Here is a 19,076-nt window from a genome sequence, read left to right as displayed (position 1 = left end):
GAGTGACTAAGCAGTTGAGGGGACAGTTGGATAAACAGAACAGGGTTAAGCTCTCTCTGCCTCAATGTCCTTATCTGTGAAATGGATGTAATTCCTCTCTCATTTGGTTATATTTTTTTAATTTTATGTGTGTGACTGTTTTGCATGCATGTATGTATGTGTATCAAGTCCATGCCTGGTGCCTGAGAGCATCAGATCCTCTAGATTGGGTACTGAGAACCCAACCCAGGTCCTGCTCTTAACTATTGAGCCATCTCTACAGCCCCTCATTTGGTTATTGTAAGATGCTTGCCTGTAATTTCAGCATTCAAGAAACTGAGGCAGGAGGATTGTGAGATCCAGGCCAACCTGGGCTACGTAGTGTGTTTCAAGCCAGCCTAGGTTACACAGTAAGACCTGTCTCAACCAATCAATGGAAATAAAATGTTGTAAATCTATACAAAACTTGAGGGAATAATACATCATAATTAACATTTCACATACATTACTTTTTCTTTCCTAAACTTTTAAAACTGAATAATGGATACCAGTCTATACATGCCCCCCTCAAAGCTTGAACAAGCTTCTCCTAGGCATGACATCCTGCATTGTCCACAGCTACAGTTTTGTTGGATGTTCTAAGATGGTAGCACTGTGCACCCTACTACTGTCTGATACCCATTGGGTACTCAGATTTTTTCCAGTCATCCCGACAATGTACCTTGTAGTTTTGATTTTCACTTTTTGAGGTCCATGGTCCTCCCAAGTCTGCCTCATCATATCTAGTTGCTACATTTTTTTTTTTTCTGGCATATGTCTTCTGATCCCTCTAGGATCCTTTTCCTTTCTGAGTCTTCCTCATTTCCCCTGAGATTTTTTTCAATACTGCTCTCTGTCTTTAGCCTCTGCAGGTGTCCACCAGTCTTGAAGAGCAGGATGGATCTAGATGTAGTTAACATGTTTGTGATTGCGGGTGGAACCCTGGCCATTCCAATCCTGGCATTCGTCGCCTCTTTTCTCCTGTGGCCTTCAGCGCTGATAAGAATCTATTATTGGTAAGTCAGCTATATGATTGAGGTTTGGGGTTTTTATTTTGTTTTGTTTTGTTAGACAGGGTTTCTCTGTAACAGCCCTGGCTGTCCTGGAACTCCTTTTGTAGACCAGGCTGGCCTCAAACTCATAGAGATCCACCTGCCTCTGCCTCCCGAGTGCTGGCATCACCATGCCTGGCTAATTGAGGTTTTTAAAGTATCACATTGTTGTCATCCCCACTTTGTCCTGGTCGTTGTTACTTGTCATTGTGTCATGAAATATTTTAAACAAAGAAAAGTTAAAGGACATGCATCTTGTTTAGAAATCTTTTAAGTTTAAAAAAAAATTATTTTTATGTGTATGGGTGTTTCGCCTGTGTGCATGTCTATGCACCATGTGCATGCCTGGTACCCACAGAGGCCAGAAAAGGGTGTTGGGTGCCCTGAGATTAGAGTTACAGACAGTTGTAAGCTGCCATGTTCATGATCCTCTGAAACAACAATGAGTGCTCTTAACTACTGAGCCATCTCTCAAGCTCCTCTTTTGAATTTTGAATGTGTTCTTGAACTGGCAGCTGCTTCAAAGCAGGTAGCTGGTTTCAAGTGTCTGACAACATGTTTGCCCTCTGGGCCAGTCAGTCTCCCAAGGCTGTGATTTCCTAGCCACCAGGGGCAGTGATGTCACTGAGAGTGTATCAGAAGGTCAGGAACACTCAGTGCCAAAGATGCACGTGGCACCAAATGTTTTTAAGATTTACCCTAGAACTATTTGGAGTTTTACCATTTTGTTTGGGTTTTTAAGACAAGATCTTGGGACTAGAGAGATGGAAGAGCACTGGCTGCTCTTCCAAAGTTTCTGAGTTCAATTCCAAGCAACCACATGGTGACTCGCAACCATCTGTAATGAGATCTGGTGCCCTCTTCTGTCATGCAGGCAGAACACTATACATTAAAAAAAAAAAAAAGACAGAATCTCAGTAAGTAACTGTGGCTAGCCTAGAATTCTATGTAGATCAGGCTGGCCTTGAACTCACAGAGATCTGCCTGCCTCTGCTTTAGGAGAGCTAGGATTGAAGGCATGCACCACCACAGCTATTTGGTTTTGGTGTTGAGATGAGACCCTGCAGCAAAGGCTTGCTTCAAACTTACTATGAAGATGATTCCTGATCCTCCCTTCTCCACCTCTCAAATCCTGGGATTATAGGAGTGTGCCAGCATACCAACCTTGCTCTAGAATTGTTAATTAGTGAGGCGAGAGAGACAAATGAAACTTCCAAATATCTGTCACTCTTAACACCTTCATTCCTGCCCTGTCTTGGTATCATCTGTATTTTCCTTAGAGTTAAGACCTTAAATCTATGTTTTGGCTGTTGTTTTCTATTTTTTATTTATTATTATTAAGACTTTTATGCCACAGCTCATGTGTGGAGGTCAGAGGATAATTTGTGGAATTGTGAGTTCTATTGTTATGTTTTGAGAGAGTGTCTAGAACTCCTGGCATAGCTGAGCCTGATCTTGAACTCAGAATTCTCCTGTTTCTCCTGCCCAAGTGCTGGGATTACAAGGAAAATTTGCCATGAAAAGTAACTAATGTAAAAAAGTAAAAATAAATTACCTTAGTCTTACTAAATTCTACCCTAGCTATTGTTGCCAGTTAAAGGATTGAACCCAGGGTCTGTGCTTGTCGGGCAGGGCCTCTAGCACTGACTTGTATTCCTAACTCTTAAAAGGTTAGCCCTTGAAAAGTGTTATGCTTCATTGATTTTTTTTTTCCGTGCCACTGCCCACTTAGGAAATAAAGTAGCCTCCCTCCCCTTCCACTTCCTTCATGGTGAAATGAACACTTGGTCCTCGACATACTGTAGGTAAACCCCGGGAGATTTATCTGGGTCTTGGGTAGTAAGAAGGAACTTCTACATGTGGAGAAGAGCACCGGGAGACTGATGCCCTCTATCTGCCCTCGTTTCTGGCTCCCTTTTGTTTCACTGGTGCATGGAATTTTCCACCGGCTGCTCAGGCTCCAAGCCTTGAAAAGCAGCAAATAAAACAAAGCAGTTTATAATCTTTCATTCTCCCTGCCTTTTCTGTGTGGGTGGGGTCTCCCCTCCAGAGCGCCACCCAGGGCCCACCTCTGCATTGAAAAATCAGACCTCTAGCTACCTAAATGTCACTGTCAGTGCTGCATCGCCAAGATTCCTAGGTAGTCCTGGACATGGAGAGGTCAGAGCCGTGTCTCCACCTCATGACCCTGCCAAAGACCTTGTGTTCCTCATGTTGTAGTGACCCCAACCATAAAATTATTTCATTGCTACTTCCTAACTGTAATTTTACTACTGTTATGAATCGTAATGTAAATACTTGAATTTATAGTTAATTAGAATTCATAGGTGAATTTGGGGTCTGGGTAGGGAGATGGTTTGGTTGATATAGTTCTTACCACACAAGAATAAAAGCCCGAAAAAAAAACAAAACAAAAATGAAGGGTTTTTTTTGAGAGTGCAGTTTGTAGATGTGGACTGTAACCATGGATATGGCTGCATGTGGATGTGTGGTTCCACCCACTGTGGGCCAGGACCAGCCTCAGGGCCATGTCGGTCTCCTGACCGACCCCCAAGTTCCCTGGACTCTGAAAGAGCACATTTTCAGAGTCAGAGTATCAGAGTAGCTTTATTTTTTTTTTCATTTTCAAAGAGGATAAAGACATTCTTAGCAAATATTTTACTGTTTTACCAAGTTCTAGTTGACATAAAATTCACTATAAGAAAGTGTACAGTTGAGTGGTTTTATTGTATTTATAGTAATGACCACTCCATCATTCTGGATCTTTTCCATCTCCCCAAAGTTCACACTATGTAAACTTGTGATCCTCCTGCCTTAGCCTTCCCAGTGCTGGGATTACAGGCTTATACCACCATGGCACCAACATTGAGCATGACTCCAAGTTCCATGTGCACTGTCCTGGGTGTCAGTACTTTTTTCTTTATTATAGTGGAATGGTATTTCATCATACCTACTAGGTTTTAATAGGGTCTGTACCTCCCAAACCCCTGTTGAGAACTCAGTTCCAATGGAATGGTATTAACGAATCTGCAAGAGGTTAATGCTATTCTGCTGAGATTGGATGCATTACTACATGAGAATTTGTCTCTGTAAGTCAAGGCAGCACCTTGTATTTCATTTTTTTGGTGCATGGCCATTTGCCCTTTGGCTTTCTGCCATGAGTTGAAGCAGCAGAAAGCCTTGACCCAAAGCCAACCAGAAGTCACATCATAGTCTCTGACTTTCCAGCCTCTAGAACAGTGGTTCTCAATCTTCCTAACCCTGCGACCCTTTAATACAGTTCCTCATGTTGTAGTGACCCCAACCATAAAATTATTTCATTGCTACTCCTAACTGTAATTATACTACTGTTATGAATCGTAATGTAAATATCTGAATCTATAGATAATTAGAATTTATAGGTGAATTTGGGGTCTGGATAGGGAGATGGTTCAGTTGATATAGTTCTTACCATACTATAAATACAATAAATATAGTACAGTACAGTACTATAAATACAATAAAACCACTCAACTGAAAAAACACCCAAGTTTGGATCTCCAACATCCACAAACAAAACAAACTGGGTGAAGCATCAAACATCTGTAATCCCAGCTCTGGGGAAGCAGAGATGGGAGGATCCTGGGGTTTGTTGGCATCATTCTAGGACATCAGTGGGCTTCGTATTCAATGAGAGACTCTGTCTTTTGAAAAAATAAGGAGGAAAAACAATTGAGGAAGACACCGAGTGTCAATTCTGACCTTCACATGCACCCACATACATGTACACATGCACACACACACACACACCAGGAGTGAATTTGGATAAATTGCTGGCATTGGAAAGATGGCTCAGCGGTTAAGAGCACTTGTTGCTCTTGCAAAGGACCTGGGTTTGATTCCCAGCACCCATATAATGGCTTACAATGGTCCATAACCCCAGTTCCAAGGGATCCAACAGGCACTCACATGTTGCACATATATGCATGTGAGCAAAATATTTATATACACAAAGTATATCTTTAAAAAAACAATAACCAGAATCAGTAGCATCCCCGTATACCAGAAACAAACAAATGAAAATGAAAAGTTAAATGTTGCTACTTACTCTAGTGCCAGTAACTCTCAAATACCTAATAATAACTCTGAAGAGTAACATGGGAACTCAGGCAGTGGCTCAGTGGGTAAGGTGCTTGCCACACAAGCCTGATTATCAAAATTTCCCCTGGGGGGGCCTGCCCTGAGGACAATTCTCTCAGTCCTGGGGAAGACTCAGCAACAGGGTAATCTGAGGGAATGAATCTAAGTACACCGAGCTCTACAGTCCTTTTACTTTATTTTTCTGACACAAAATTCTATCTACATAGCGTCAACTCTGCCCTCATCCCTTCTCCTCCTGCCCCTCATAGCTTTAACTAGGTTCTTCATGTCTTCATCTTCAGTCCCCTCCATCTTTGTTCCTCCTCGTTCTTCCCCCAACCAGTCTCTATACACCTACAATCTGCAAACTCTGCCTTGCTGCTTTCTGGTTGGGCAGGGTAGCTCTGCTTGGAGCTAGGAAACCTGCCCCATAGCTTCATTGCACCAGGTATGCAAAGAGCCCTTTTGTTCTAAGTAAGTTGCTTGAGGCTGCCACTTGGTGCTGTGAGAGGAAGTGGGGTCTGAGCTTAATTTGCACAAGAAGCAAAGCTATGTACCTAATGCCCACCTGGCCTTCAGGAGACCAGCAGTTGGCCTGAAATGCTTTGTCCTTGGATGTTAGCTAAAGGAGATATCTGGTTTTAATGTTAAAAAGAAAAGCAGAAGGCCTGGAGGCAGGAAACCTCGCCTATGTGACTGTATCCAAACACCTTAGAAGTTCTTGGGGGAAGCTATGAGAGCACACATGGAATTCATAGCCAGAAGCAGCTGATATAGTAAAAGCCAACTAACACCAAATACTCCTTGAGATTTGGCTTTTCCTCTGGAAGAATTTCTTGATTCTTCCAGGTGTAGCTTTATAATATACTACTTCATTCCTGTGGCTCATAGCACCTGATGAACTGAGTTGGACCCCTGGAAACAAGGATGGAAGGAGAGAACTGACTCCCAAAAGTTATCTTCTAACTTCCACGGGTGTGTCCGCACTCACACACACATTGCAGCACTCACACAAGCATCACAGCACACACACACACACACACACACACACACACACGGTGGAAGGAGAGAACTGCCTCCCAAAAGTTATGCTCTGACCTCCGTGTTCTCATTTGTAGTGAACACACGTGTATACAAATAACAACAATAATTTAAACATGAAAGGGCTCTACATAAAAAAATAATAAAAAGTATCCATGAGAGAGTTGATAATATACCTAAATTCATGGAAGGATATACTGTATTTGTGGGTTGAAAGATTTTCTTCTTGTAGAGATGTCATATTTTCGTACGATGGCCCTAAATTAAGTTTTTCTGATGGCATTTGATAAGCAGTGTACTGCATATTTTTTGGTCAGCTTGACACAAGCTAGGATCATATGGGAAGAGGGAACCTCAACTGAAAAAAATGCTTCCATTAGGTTGGCATTTTCTTGATTAATGACTGATGCAGGAAGGCTCAGCCTACTGTAGGTGGTGCCACCCCTGGGCAGGTGGTCCTGGGGTGTATAAAAAGCAGGCTGAACAAGCCATAAGCAGTGTTCCCTCCATGACTGCTGCTTCAGTTCCTACATCCGGACTCCTGCCTTGAGTTCCTGCCTTGGCTTCTCTCTGTGGACTGTGACCCAGTCCATGTGACCCAGATAAACCCTTTTCTCCCCATTTTCCTTTTGGTCATGGATCTCTATCATAGTAATAGAAAGCAAATTAGAAAAAGTAGATTCTTTTACTAGTTTAGAGATGTTTAATTTTTATATGATCCTTCAAGTCGGCAGGAAATAGTATTAGCCTTATTTTACAGATAAGACTACTGAAGCTCTAGATTAGAACGACCTCCTTTCCATAAGGGCAGAGTGAGCTACAATTAATATATTTTGTCTAGAATTTTAATTTCTTTTTTCCAAGTTTCTATTAGCATGTATCAGCTATAAGAGTTAGGATGAGTTTCATTCTGACATTTTCGTACATATCTATAATGGATTTGATTGTGCTCACTCCTTGCCACCCTCTCGTCCCCTCTCACTGCCGCCCTTCCGTTTATGTGTCTGAGTATTTATCTGCATGTATGTATGTTATATATGTCTGTCTGGTGCCCATGGAGGGCAGGAGAAGGAATCAGATGCCCTGGAACTTGAATTATAGTTTGTTATGATCTGCCATGTCGGTGCTGGAAACTGAGCCTGTGTCCTTTGCGAGAGCAGCATGTGCACTTAGCTGCTGAATCTTCTCTCTAGTCCAATTAAGTGGATTCTTAATAAAGAAAAGGATAGGTCCGACTAATCAAGACAGTCTTGAATGAATCGAGGAGATTTATATTACCAGCTATCAAGACTAATTATGAAATTACGAAAGTCAAGTCGGTATGAAACTGGCACAGAGGACAAATAGAGCAGTGGGCTGAAGGTGTCCTGGAATAGATGTGTGACATATGGAAAGTGCACTGCGTTAACAAATAAAGTCTAGCTGGGGAAATGTAAGTTTGACTCTTAGTAGACAGAACTATTAAATTCTGCTTCTCAAAGATGCCCCTCCCTTGTGGGGACCTGCCCCACCGGGAACTTAGGTCAGCTGTGAAGAGGTGGTCTGGAACCGAGGAAAGGTAACACCCCCGTTCCCCAGCCTCCCTCTTACCTGGAGACAATCAGACGCAGCAGGGACTCAAGTCAAGCAAGAACTCATTTATTGATGGGCAGTAAGCCTCTTTTATAGCAAAAACCTCAGAACCCTAGGAGGGGATGAAGGAACCAACCAATCACTTTAAAGGTCACCCTATTTACAAGTTGTTTATGCCCTGACACCATCTCCTGTTTTTAGTATCTTAGCATAAATAACTTGAGCTAACTTTTTTTCCCCACTATTCGTCTTTAATCTCCATACAAACAACCCAAGCTAACTTCCTCTCAGCCATCCTTTGTATCTATTCTCTGCATAAACAGCTTAAACTAACTTCCTCTGGTACCATTTGTATCCACTCTCTCTTCCTAAACAGCTTAAAGCTTAAGCTCTATTTGTCTAAATTTCTCTTAGCACCCTCTTTGCAGCCCATGTATGCCCACACTCCCTCTTCTCAGAGTCCTGTGACTATGACAGTGTATTTTATGTCATGGTCATGCTAAATTACAGTCATGGTGTATGTTATATGCAGCTGATTTTGGGAAAGGGACAGCATCCACGGGGTCTAATCTAATCACCTCAGCCCTTAAAAGCCAAGAGATGAAAATCTCCATCATGAATTGGTGCTGTTTTTCATTTGAATCTGAGGGGACCATCCAGAAAGGAATACAGGTGGGTTGGAGGAGGCAGAGAGTTCTCAACGGACAGCCAGCAAGGACACAAGGACTTCAGTCCTGTACCCACAAAGAACTGAGTTTTGCCAACAAGCTGAATGGGCTTAGAGCTGAATGAAAGGCAGCTTGGCTGAGGCCTTTATGTCAACACTGTGAAACCCTGAGCAATGTGCTTAGCTAAGACTTCTCACCTGCACAGGTAACCTATTGAAGGGTGGTTTTAAACTCCTCCAAGTCTGAGGTTTTTGTTTGTTTGTTTGTTTTGTTGTTGTGGTGGTGGTTTTTTTTTTTTTTTTTTTTTTCAGCAATAGAAAAATGAACACAACCCATCTGCAAGTTCATACTCTGCCTAAAAATAAAAGCCTGGTAGATTGCAGGTTCAGCAAGTCTTTCTTAAGAAAAAATAGACATGTATTTTTCTTGACAGTGGAGGTAGGCAGAATCATGACATAAAAATTTCTAGCCATAAAAATTGTTCAGTTTAGGCTGGACAGTGGTGGTACACGCCTTTAATCCCAGCACTTGGGAGGCAGAGGCCCATGTATGAGTTCAAGGCCAGCCTGGTCTATAGATGGAGATCTAGGACAGCCAGGACTACACAGAGAAACCCTGTCTCGAGAAACAAAACAAATTGTTTAGTTTCATTGTATCATCTTAAATGAAGAAATAGTGTTAACCAAAAAGACCAAGATGGTGTGTGGCTCAACATGTATGCCCAGCATGCACCAGGTACTATGTTCAATCCTTAGCACAGCTTCTCCCCAAAGGAAGACTATTTAGGGAATAAAAATGCATGCCAAAGGTGGCAGTATGTATTTGCAGTAAGTCTGTTCATAAAGAACTTGCATCCAGCATATATAAAGAAGTCCCCCTGTAAATGTAAAAAAAAAAAAAAAAAAAAAGAGCATATAACCTACAAAATGGACAGAAATTCAGATACTTTACACAGATGGTATCTGGTAGCCAATTAGCATGAAATGAAACAATTTGTTCTTCCATTGGTTATAAGGGACACTCAAAACCGCAATGAATCTAAACACTTGAGAGGCTGAGCAAGAAGGTGCTTAAACTTAAATGTTCAAATCTGAACTGAAAACAAAACACAATGAAATACTGTTACCTGCTTATCAGAAAGGCTAAAGTTATAAACAAGGGGGAAGAGAGATGGCACAGTAATAAGAGTACTGGCTGTTCATCCAGAGACCAAGAGTTCACTTTCCAGCACCCACATGGTGGCTCACACCATCTGTAACTCCTCACTCCCTTTTCTAGCCTCTGAGAGCACCAGGCATGCATGTGTTGCACAGACATAGATGCAGACAAAACATCCATATCCACAAAGATAAATATTCTTCAAAAATGAAAAAAACTTGATGAGCAATTCTGAGGGTTGGCAGAAGCACAGTGGGGCCTTCGATGAGTGACTGTGAACTGGATGTCTAAAAGAACAGAACTGTACTTAAACTGTCGCATGGTTCTGGGGGCTAGAAACATGGAATTGGCGTTAGTTCTCTTTAGTGGTTAAGGGAGAATCATTTCTTGCCTCTTCTGAGTTTCTGGTAAAGGCTGCTGTTCCTTGAGGTATGATTGCATTTTGCTGATCTGAGCCTCCATTTTCACACTTCCTTCTCTGTGTGTTTTCCAATGCTGGGGAAGAAGCCTAGGTTCACATCGGTCATGGTATCTTATGCCGCGTCATATCCCCAGCTCTTCTGTTTGTGTTTCTGCAACCTAATTTTTTTTTTAAAGTTTTCTTTTTCATTAAGGCTTCTTCTTATCTCCCTGGGACAAATAATTCTTGAAAGTATAATTAATAGGCCAAATTAAAAAATTCCTGATAGCTAATGCCAGATGGCTTCCTAGAAAGGTGGGACATTAGAACTGGTCTAAAAGAAAAAAGGAAAGATCCTACTTTTCTAATTTGAAAGTCTACATTCACAGAAACTAAAAAGGAACCAGAATTTCAGGGCTGGAACAGTGACTCAATGGATAAGAGCACTGGCTTCTCTGACAGAGGACCCAGGTTTAATTACTAACACCTAAATGATTGCTTACAACCTATGTAACTCCAGTTCCCAAGGGACTCAGTGCCCTCTGCTGGCCTCAGTGGGTACCAGTCATGCATGTGGTACACAGACATACATACATGCAGGCAAAACACCCATACACATAATTTTTTTAATTAGAATTTTGTCTAGGTATGGTGATACACATCTTTAATTCGTGCTCTTGGGAGGCAGAGGCAGGAAGAGCTCTGTGAGTTCAAGGCCAGCCTCATCTACAGAGTGAGTCCTGGGTCAGCCAGGACTACATAGAGAGACCCTGTCTCTAAATAAATAAATAGAAAATTTAAAAAATTAGAATTTCATCAGGAAATACCATGCTGCCAGTGAGGATAGACCACATCCTGGTACCAAAGGAGGAACTGACTCCTAGGAAAGACTTATCTCACAGTTTGGATATCTTAATTCATAGCTAAACCTGTGTGTTATTCCTGGCTTTTGCTTCATCATTCCTGTAAATTGTATACAGGCAGATAGAGAGAGGCTGGGACTTTTTCCTCTCCCCAGTTCTGGCCCAAACTAAATAAATCATTTTTCTTTTACCAGCTCCTGCTTCCTGAGTTTTTTAGAATGGCTAACAAGGGACCTAAGAGTCCAGTAATGTAAAAGGATATATTTTATTGCATGTCTATATCTTTATTAGTGAACTTCAAATGTTTGCTATGTTTATTCAACATTAATATCTCTTCTACTCTGAGTTATCCTTTTATTTATTTTGCCCAGTGTTGAATTAAGTTTTTGGCATGGTTCATATCAGTTTGGAAGCCTTTTATATGTTAAGGATATCAGTCCTGGGCTGAGGGTTTGTGTAGCTCAGTGGTGGAATGCTTGCTTAGCATGTTTTAGGTCCCAGGTTTGTCTTAAGATGGGGATGAAAACAATCTGACAATCTGTGGTTATCATATTTGTTGCAAATATTACCTCTAATTTTTCCCTTGAATTTTTGCAAATGATATACTTGGAAAGAGATATTTTCAATATAATGCGAACCACTGTTTGTCAAATATTACTATGTGCTGTGTCTTGAACAAAAGTTTTTGTGTGGATTGGGGCTGGAGAGATTGCTCATTAGTTAAGTCTGCTTCCTGTTCTTCCAGAAGACTGGAGCTCAGTTCCCAGTACCCATCTTGGGTGGCTCACAATGGCCTGTTATAGAAGCTTTGGGGGATCCAGTGCCCTCTTCTGGCTTTTGAGAGCACTACACACACACACACACACACACACACACACACACACACACACACAGAGATAAAAATAATTTCTAAAAAAAGCTTTACATGTGGATTATCACATTTAATCTTGGCCGTAGCCTTGATGGAATACAGTGTTTCCCGATTGTTGTCCACGAAGAAATATACATTCAAGGTCATATAGCCAATAGCTACAAATTAATGGTATGGAACCATTACTTAGAGTACTGAAATAGGCCTACTTTTTTCCTATAAAGAACCTTAGGCTAGCCAATTTTATTATTGTTTTAATGTTTTGAGTAGGCAATGCAGTCATTGCAAAAGGATCAAAAGGAATGTAGTTCTAGCTCTCGCTGGCCCCTCTCTTCCCTTTCCTACTCTTCACCTCATTCTCTGCTTCCACTCCAGATCCTTGACGGTGCCTTGTAGATACAGGTAAACGTGATTATATAGCTTGACTTCTTTTTTCCCTTAGGTCACACAAAACAGACACTGTTTTGGTCACTTGATTTTGCAAGACTTGTCTGCTGCTGTGGTATAAAGTCTATTAGAGAGAAGATATTGGGATGATTTAATTACATTTCATCTTTGAAGAGATTTTTTTGCAGGCTGAGAGTTCAATTTGTTTCAATGGTAATTTTGTATTGAAATAGACTTGGGGCCAAACTACAGCCTTGCCAAGGCTTATATAACTAACAGAAGCTGAGCCTTCAACCGTTGCCATATGCTGTGAGGAACAAAGCCAGAGAACAGTCAGTGCATGTAGGTCTTGAGCACTGAGTTCTGGAGCCTTGAGAGCTGTCTCACAAAAAATGTGTTGTGTGTGGTGTCCTGTTTTGTTTTTCATTCAGGTGCTAGTTCTTTATTCCTTTTAGTTTTATTATTTCTTTATTACCATATATTAATTGCACAGCATATTGAGTTTTATGATGACATTTCCACGCATGTATGTAATGTATATTGATCCTGTTACTCTCTACTATCCACTCATCATCACCCCCAACACACACACATACACACTGTGCTGGTCCCCTTCTGTTTTCCAAACATGTGTAACATACTTCTCTTCTTAGTGCTCCTTGAGGGGGAAGTAAAGGACAAGAGCTGGGAGATATGGCTTGGAGTCATATTGCCACCAAGTAGGATCTCTAGAGAGAACCTGTGCCCCTCCCAAAGCCACGTACCCTGAACATGCTGCTTGTGTCTTGCCTTTCTTCACCCTAGGTACTGGCGGAGGACACTGGGTATGCAAGTCCGCTATGTACACCGTGAGGACTATCAGTTCTGTTACTCCTTCCGGGGCAGGCCAGGACACAAACCGTCCATCCTCATGCTCCATGGATTCTCTGCACACAAGGATATGTGGCTCAGTGTAGTCAAGGTACACTTCCAGACTCTTCTCTCTTAAAAGGGGTGGACCACAGTTCAAATTCATCTTTAAATTAATGAAATATATAATATATTACTCAGACTCTCTTTTTTGCATTACAGAATTGATTGGGATATAATATATTACTCAGACTCTCTTTTTTGCATTACAGAATTGATTGGGTAGTATTTTAAAAACTGTGTCTCTGGAATCTTCTCACCATGGAAATATTTTTAGGCATGGGGAGGGTTGGGGATGTTTCAGCACAGCTCTACCTCAGAACTGCCATGATAGTGGTCAAGGCTGGGCCTTTTCCAAAAGTGTTTGTTCTTAAACATTCTTTTCCTTTCCCTGCCTACCCCCAAAATCCTCCTCCTTCTGCTATTTGTTTTTTTTTCTTTTCCTTAATCATTTAGAGAAATGGTCTTGATCTGGCAGCTTTTTAGAATCCTTTTCCAAGTCACTTTTTGTACTGTTGACTTGTGTGGCCTCTCACTGTACTTTGGGAGAGTGGCCAGCTAATGGGGGATAGGGGGCGGGACTGAGGCTGGTGTTTGTCTTGAGAGAGCAGCATCCCAGGTTCCTACTTCAAATGGGATAATATCTGAAAGATCGTAAGTGTCACTAGGAGGAAAAGTGCACATGTCATTGGGTTATTTGTGTTCTTTCCAAATGCCACCATGAGGACAGCCATCTTCAAGCCTTAATCCTTTTTGTCCCCTCTTCAGTAAACATCTTTGATAACTAATGTTTCTCAGACTCATGGCTAAAGTTGGTGCATCTTTTAAACATAGAGGAAAGGTGATTTGGGAGAATCATCATCTCAATAATTAGACCCTGATGAAGGAAAAAAGAAAGTTGAAACCAGCCTTATGGCTTTGGGGAAAGGCATTGCTCCTTTTGGCTCTGGACCTGGCCAGGGCTCTGGGAACCATCTCTTCTAGTTCCAAGACAACAGCCACATGGCTGGAGGAAGTGTGGCATGGAAGGGAAGGAAATAGTACTGAGCAAACAGTATTAAGAAGTTTTCAGATGTTACCTTGGAGGGAAAAGCACTTGCAGTGCAAGCCTGATAAGCTGAGTTTGATCCCTGGAACCCACATAAAAGTGGAAGGAGAGAATGGATACCTAAAACATAATGGTAAATATTTTAAAAAATTAAGTGCAAGATGTAAGCCTGCTAGCCTGAGTTTTGTATCCTCTCTCCTGTCACCCACTGAGCCTCTTTTCATCTGTGCACCAGTCTTGGGGTCCTCTTCTCCATATGAGGCTCTGTTGATACTTATTCACATGTATAAGACACATAGAGGCTCAGAAACATAATCTCAGTGGCTGTCTGGGTCATTGAGTAGGTGGCAGCTTCCTCCCCAGAGAAATGAGTAGACATGTTTTTCTAGATCACATACTGACTGTCTGGCTCTGGGTCTTCAGTTCCTTCCGAAGAACCTGCACTTGGTCTGCATGGACATGCCTGGTCATGAAGGCACCACCCGCTCGTCCCTGGATGACCTGTCTATAGATGGGCAAGTTAAGAGGGTACATCAGGTAAGCAGGAGGCTTTACCCAAACTGCCCAGACTGTATCTTCTCAGCACATGGAAAGCAGGCAAGAGTTGCACACTAGCTCATGGCCAGTCCGTAGTACATCTGTCTTTAAGTGATTGCAAACAGAATGGCAGCCTAGGGATATCTTTGGTCAGTTTTCCTTTAAGCCTATTGTATTTTTTGTTTTATTTTTTGAAATAGGGTATCATGTAGTGGAAGTTGCCTTAAACTTCTGATCCTCCTGCCTCTACTTCCCAAGTGCAATGATTACAGTAATGTACTACCATTTTATGTGATGCTGGGAATCAATAACAAATCAAGGAATCTGCATGCTAACCAAGCACTCTGCCCACTGAGTTACATCTCCTGCCAATTTGTACATGAAGAAATGTAATCTGGGCAGTTTCTCAGCCCTTTAAAAAGGCATTTAGAATTCTACAAAACTGTTCCCCTGTGGAGGTCTGTTTTTCTCCTTCTGTGTGGTTGGGGCAAACTCTTTGCATGTTGTTGTGTTTTAGTATCCATCTCTGGCTCTCTCCTAAGGTTATGTATGATAAAGCCTTTTCTTAACAGAATAGTTTGTAAGTTTCACGTTCACATTGATGTTTTTTTCTAAATAAGAATATTTAGGAGTCGGGCAGTGGTGGCGCACGCCTTTAATCCCAGCACTCGGGAGGCAGGCAGATCTTTGTGAGTTCGAGGCCAGCCTGGTCTACAGAGCGAGATCCAGGAAAGGCACAAAGCTACACAGAGAAACCCTGTCTCAAAAAAAAAAAAAAGAATATTTAGTTGATAATTTCTGCCTCCACCATTAAACTATATATTTTAACGAGGGCTTATTGTCTGGCTCTTTGCTGTGTCCTCAAGGGCTAACCATAGTTACTTGTACCTAATAAATATCTACTAATATTTTTCCAGTGAGGGATAAATATGTAGATGGTTGATTGGACAGATGTCTAGCCAGATAGGGCTTCAAATGAAGCAGGAATCATCAAACTATCGCCCCAGAGCTTTCAACCTACTTTTGTAAACTAAATTTTACTGGAACACATCCATGCTTACTTAGCTTACTTAGGTATGTATTGCCTCCGGCAACTTTTGTGACGCAGTAGCCTAGTTGAATAGTTACCACAGAGACCAGCCGACCCATAGAGAGAGGAAAAAAAAAACATCGATGCCTTGGTCCTTTATAGAACAGTTTATGACTTAAGGGGATCATTGTTGTTTGATTTATACTTATAAATGACCCTACAGCCACATGTGCCTTATAAAGCAAAGTACACATATGTCACAGGGCTCAACTAAATGTTGGGTGTAATAATCAGTGTCAGACCCAGTAGAGTGTTCAGTTTTACTGAGGGGAGGGGTCTCTGCTCTGCAGTAGTTGCTGACATCTCAGCTGTAATCATGCCTCCTTTTCATTTCTCTTCCTAGTTTGTAGAGTGCCTTAAGCTGAACAAAAAGCCCTTTCACCTTATAGGCACCTCCATGGGTGGCCACGTGGCTGGAGTATACGCTGCTTACTACCCATCTGATGTCTGCAGCCTGTGTCTTGTGTGCCCTGCTGGTGAGTTACGTTACCAGAATAACCTTACAAGTAACTTGAATTTAAAGAAGCATCCACACAGCTTCTGCTATGACTCCTTTAAAAAGTTATCCTTCTGATATAGACCTCAGAGATAGACAATGCTTTGTGATAACTCTGACCAGATAACAGTTGTGTGATGAGAACCATAGCCAGACTGACTTAATTGGAGCCAGACCTGGTTCACAGAGAAGGAGAGGCAGTGGAAATTTAAGATTGATTGTTTGCATGTGAGAAGGTGGAAACAAGTTAGGATCACATCCTACCTACATTTTTCTATATAAGTTTTGTCTTAACTTTGAAATAATTTTAAATTTATAGGAACATTGCCAAGGTAGTGCAGATTCCCATATTCCCTTTACCCAGTTTTGCCTATGTGAACAGCTCACATCCCCACAGTGACCCTGTCACAACTAAGGAGTTGAGCTTGGTGCCTTACTATCAACTGAATCCCAAGCTTCATTTGAATTTGACTTGATTTTTCCACCCGTGTTGCTTTTGAGTATCAGAATCCAGTGTAGGATACCACAAGATATTAAACCTAAGATTAATTTTTTTCTTAAAAAATATATATGACTTTGGGGGGCCAGTGACAATATAAATTAAAAGAGAAAAGATGTAAAGGCTAACAGATAAAAAACGAGTTTCATTATTTGATCATCTGTCAGGATGTGACTTTTTATCAAAACTTTCATTTGAATGCAAAAACAATGACTTTTTTTTTCCTTTCTATGGTGCTGAATATCAAACCAGGGCCTCATACAGGCTAAGCAAGGGCTCTGCTACTGAGCTGCACGCCCACATCTTAAGTTAGTTTGTTTATAACATAGATGTTATCTTAGCACAACTTCTAAAGGCTATTACAGAAAGTTATGAGGCCATTTTTGAAAGCTTTTAGGACTACCTCATGAAATTGCCTGTGCTCTAAAAGGACATATTCTGTGATTAAAATTAAAGAGAAGTCACTGTGAAACAGTATTGGATATGGACAATTCTGGACAGGTTCTATGTATCCCCCCATCCCACAGGTTAGGTTCTTGCTATGGCTGGCTTTAATTCCCTGTGTATGTAGCCTAGGCTGGCTTTGAACTTGCAATTCTCTTGCTTCAGATTCTTGTGTGGCTAGGATTATAGGAGCATACTGTCTCAGCAGGCTTTTCAGGACATAGATACATAATGTGTGGTTTTCTTTATGAGTAAGAGACAAAGTTGAAGCTGAGTATCTTCTTGGTCACTGTCCACTTTATTTGTTGATGTGGGGTTTCTAGCTGAACCCGGAACTTGCCAGTTATGGCTGGTCTAGCTAGCAAACTGGCCACAGAGTCTCCTGTTTATCTCCAAGGGTTGAGATTACAGGTGGATGTTACAGCTTCTGCATGGGTTCTGGGGTTCTGAACTTCCATCCTCATACTTATGCAGCAAGAGCTTTACCAGTGAGCCATTTCCTTGGCCCTAACATGTTGTTTTCTATAGGATGGCCAGTATTAAAGATGCAACTGCCTGTTTGTTTTTAAGACAAGGTCTCATGTAGTCAAGACTGGCCTTAAATTCATAATCTTTCCACATCTACCTCCCAAATTCTGGGATCACAGGCCATGCCTAGCATAGTGTTAGCTATCAGAGCCTCTTGTGTCATGAGATAGTGGGCAGTCTCAAAAGGAGTCTCACCCCTCACCTAATTTTCTTCTGGAGGAAGAGAGCCTTTGTGCTGCACTTACACTCTCTTGTGTCTTATGCATTGGCCGCAGAGGGGAGGGCATCCAGATCAAGGGAGGGAGCTGCAGTCATGGCAGCTCCATGCTTTCTTTCTATCTCTCACTTCCTTCAATCTCCTCAAAATAACGCAGGCATGAAAACAGCACGAGGGAGGCACCATCTGGTACTCCCCATACTCTGCCATTCTCACCCCCTTGCAGCTTGTGGAAATGCAGGTTCTGGTTCAAGAGGCTTGGGGACAGCCTCCGTTTCTGCGTATCTTGCTAAGTCTGTGGCCATGGTGTGTGCAATCAGCCCTAAAACATAATGCTGTTGTTTTAATCTGGACTATCTTAGAATTTATTATGTAAGCCCATGCTGGCCTTGAACTTGTGATTCTCTTGTCTCCACCTCTTGAGGCATGTATGTACCACCATGCTTAACTCCAATCCTAAAATATCGTAGATGATATATTTTTTTCTATAATTCTCAGAATACGATGTTTACTTTGAGCAAGGGTGCCAGTACCAATTAAAAAGTGATCTCTTAGCCAGGTGGTGGTGGTGCACAACTTTAATCCCAGCACTCAGGAGGCAGAGGCAGGCAGATCTTTGAGTTTGAGGCCAGCCTGGTCTACAGAGTGAGTTCCAAAGATGGCTAGATCTACACAGAGAAACCCTGTCTCAAAGAGAAAAAAAAAAAGAGGATTGTCTCCTGGTGAAAGAAACCTGACATGTTAACCTCAGTCCCTGGGTTTTCATTGAACATTTCCTGCACATAGGGGCACAATACACCTGATAGGTGTATCATTGGGCTCTTTTGTTTTTCTTCCCAGGCCTGCAGTATTCAACTGACAATCAGTTTGTACAACGGCTCAAAGAGCTGCAGGACTCAGCTGCCATTCAGAAAATTCCCTTGATCCCATCCACTCCGGAAGAGATGAGTGAGATGCTCCAGCTCTGCTCCTATGTCCGATTCAAAGTGCCCCAGCAGGTACAGTGTATCAGTGCCACACCCTTGCCCTCCATGCAGCCTCCCCCAGCATGGCCTCTTGCATCTACTCTCTGACTCCATTCTGTCTGCTCCATTATTCAACATGTAGCTTGCCTGTGATTATGTTAGACACTGTGCTGAACACTATGGTAAATATATAA

At 41.8% G+C, this 19,076-nt stretch overlaps 1 protein-coding gene across 7 annotated transcripts in view; it reads left to right on the top strand.

Moving 5' to 3' along the window:
- Abhd6 (abhydrolase domain containing 6, acylglycerol lipase) overlaps positions 1-19,076 on the top strand; it is a 45,291-nt gene that overhangs the window by 19,389 nt on the left and 6,826 nt on the right. For 4 of the 7 annotated variants that reach the window (XM_052734187.1, XM_052734185.1, XM_052734184.1 and 1 more), the window contains 5 exons: positions 882-1,034; positions 12,954-13,110; positions 14,530-14,643; positions 16,077-16,209; positions 18,758-18,915. In XM_052734187.1, coding sequence (XP_052590147.1) covers positions 916-1,034; positions 12,954-13,110; positions 14,530-14,643; positions 16,077-16,209; positions 18,758-18,915 — 681 coding nt within the window. In that variant the 5' untranslated portion in view covers positions 882-915. The remainder of the gene's footprint in view (positions 1-881; positions 1,035-12,953; positions 13,111-14,529; positions 14,644-16,076; positions 16,210-18,757; positions 18,916-19,076) is intronic. The other 3 variants (XM_052734190.1, XM_052734188.1, XM_052734189.1) reach the window with 1 other exon arrangement.

The sequence above is a fragment of the Peromyscus californicus genome, unplaced genomic scaffold (genome assembly GCF_007827085.1).
Source record: "Peromyscus californicus insignis strain IS unplaced genomic scaffold, ASM782708v3 Scaffold_12__1_contigs__length_115047231, whole genome shotgun sequence".
In the NCBI taxonomy this organism is placed as follows: Eukaryota; Metazoa; Chordata; class Mammalia; order Rodentia; family Cricetidae; genus Peromyscus; species Peromyscus californicus.
Note: the sequence above shows the minus strand (reverse complement) of the source record. Positions and strands in the feature narration are given on the sequence as shown.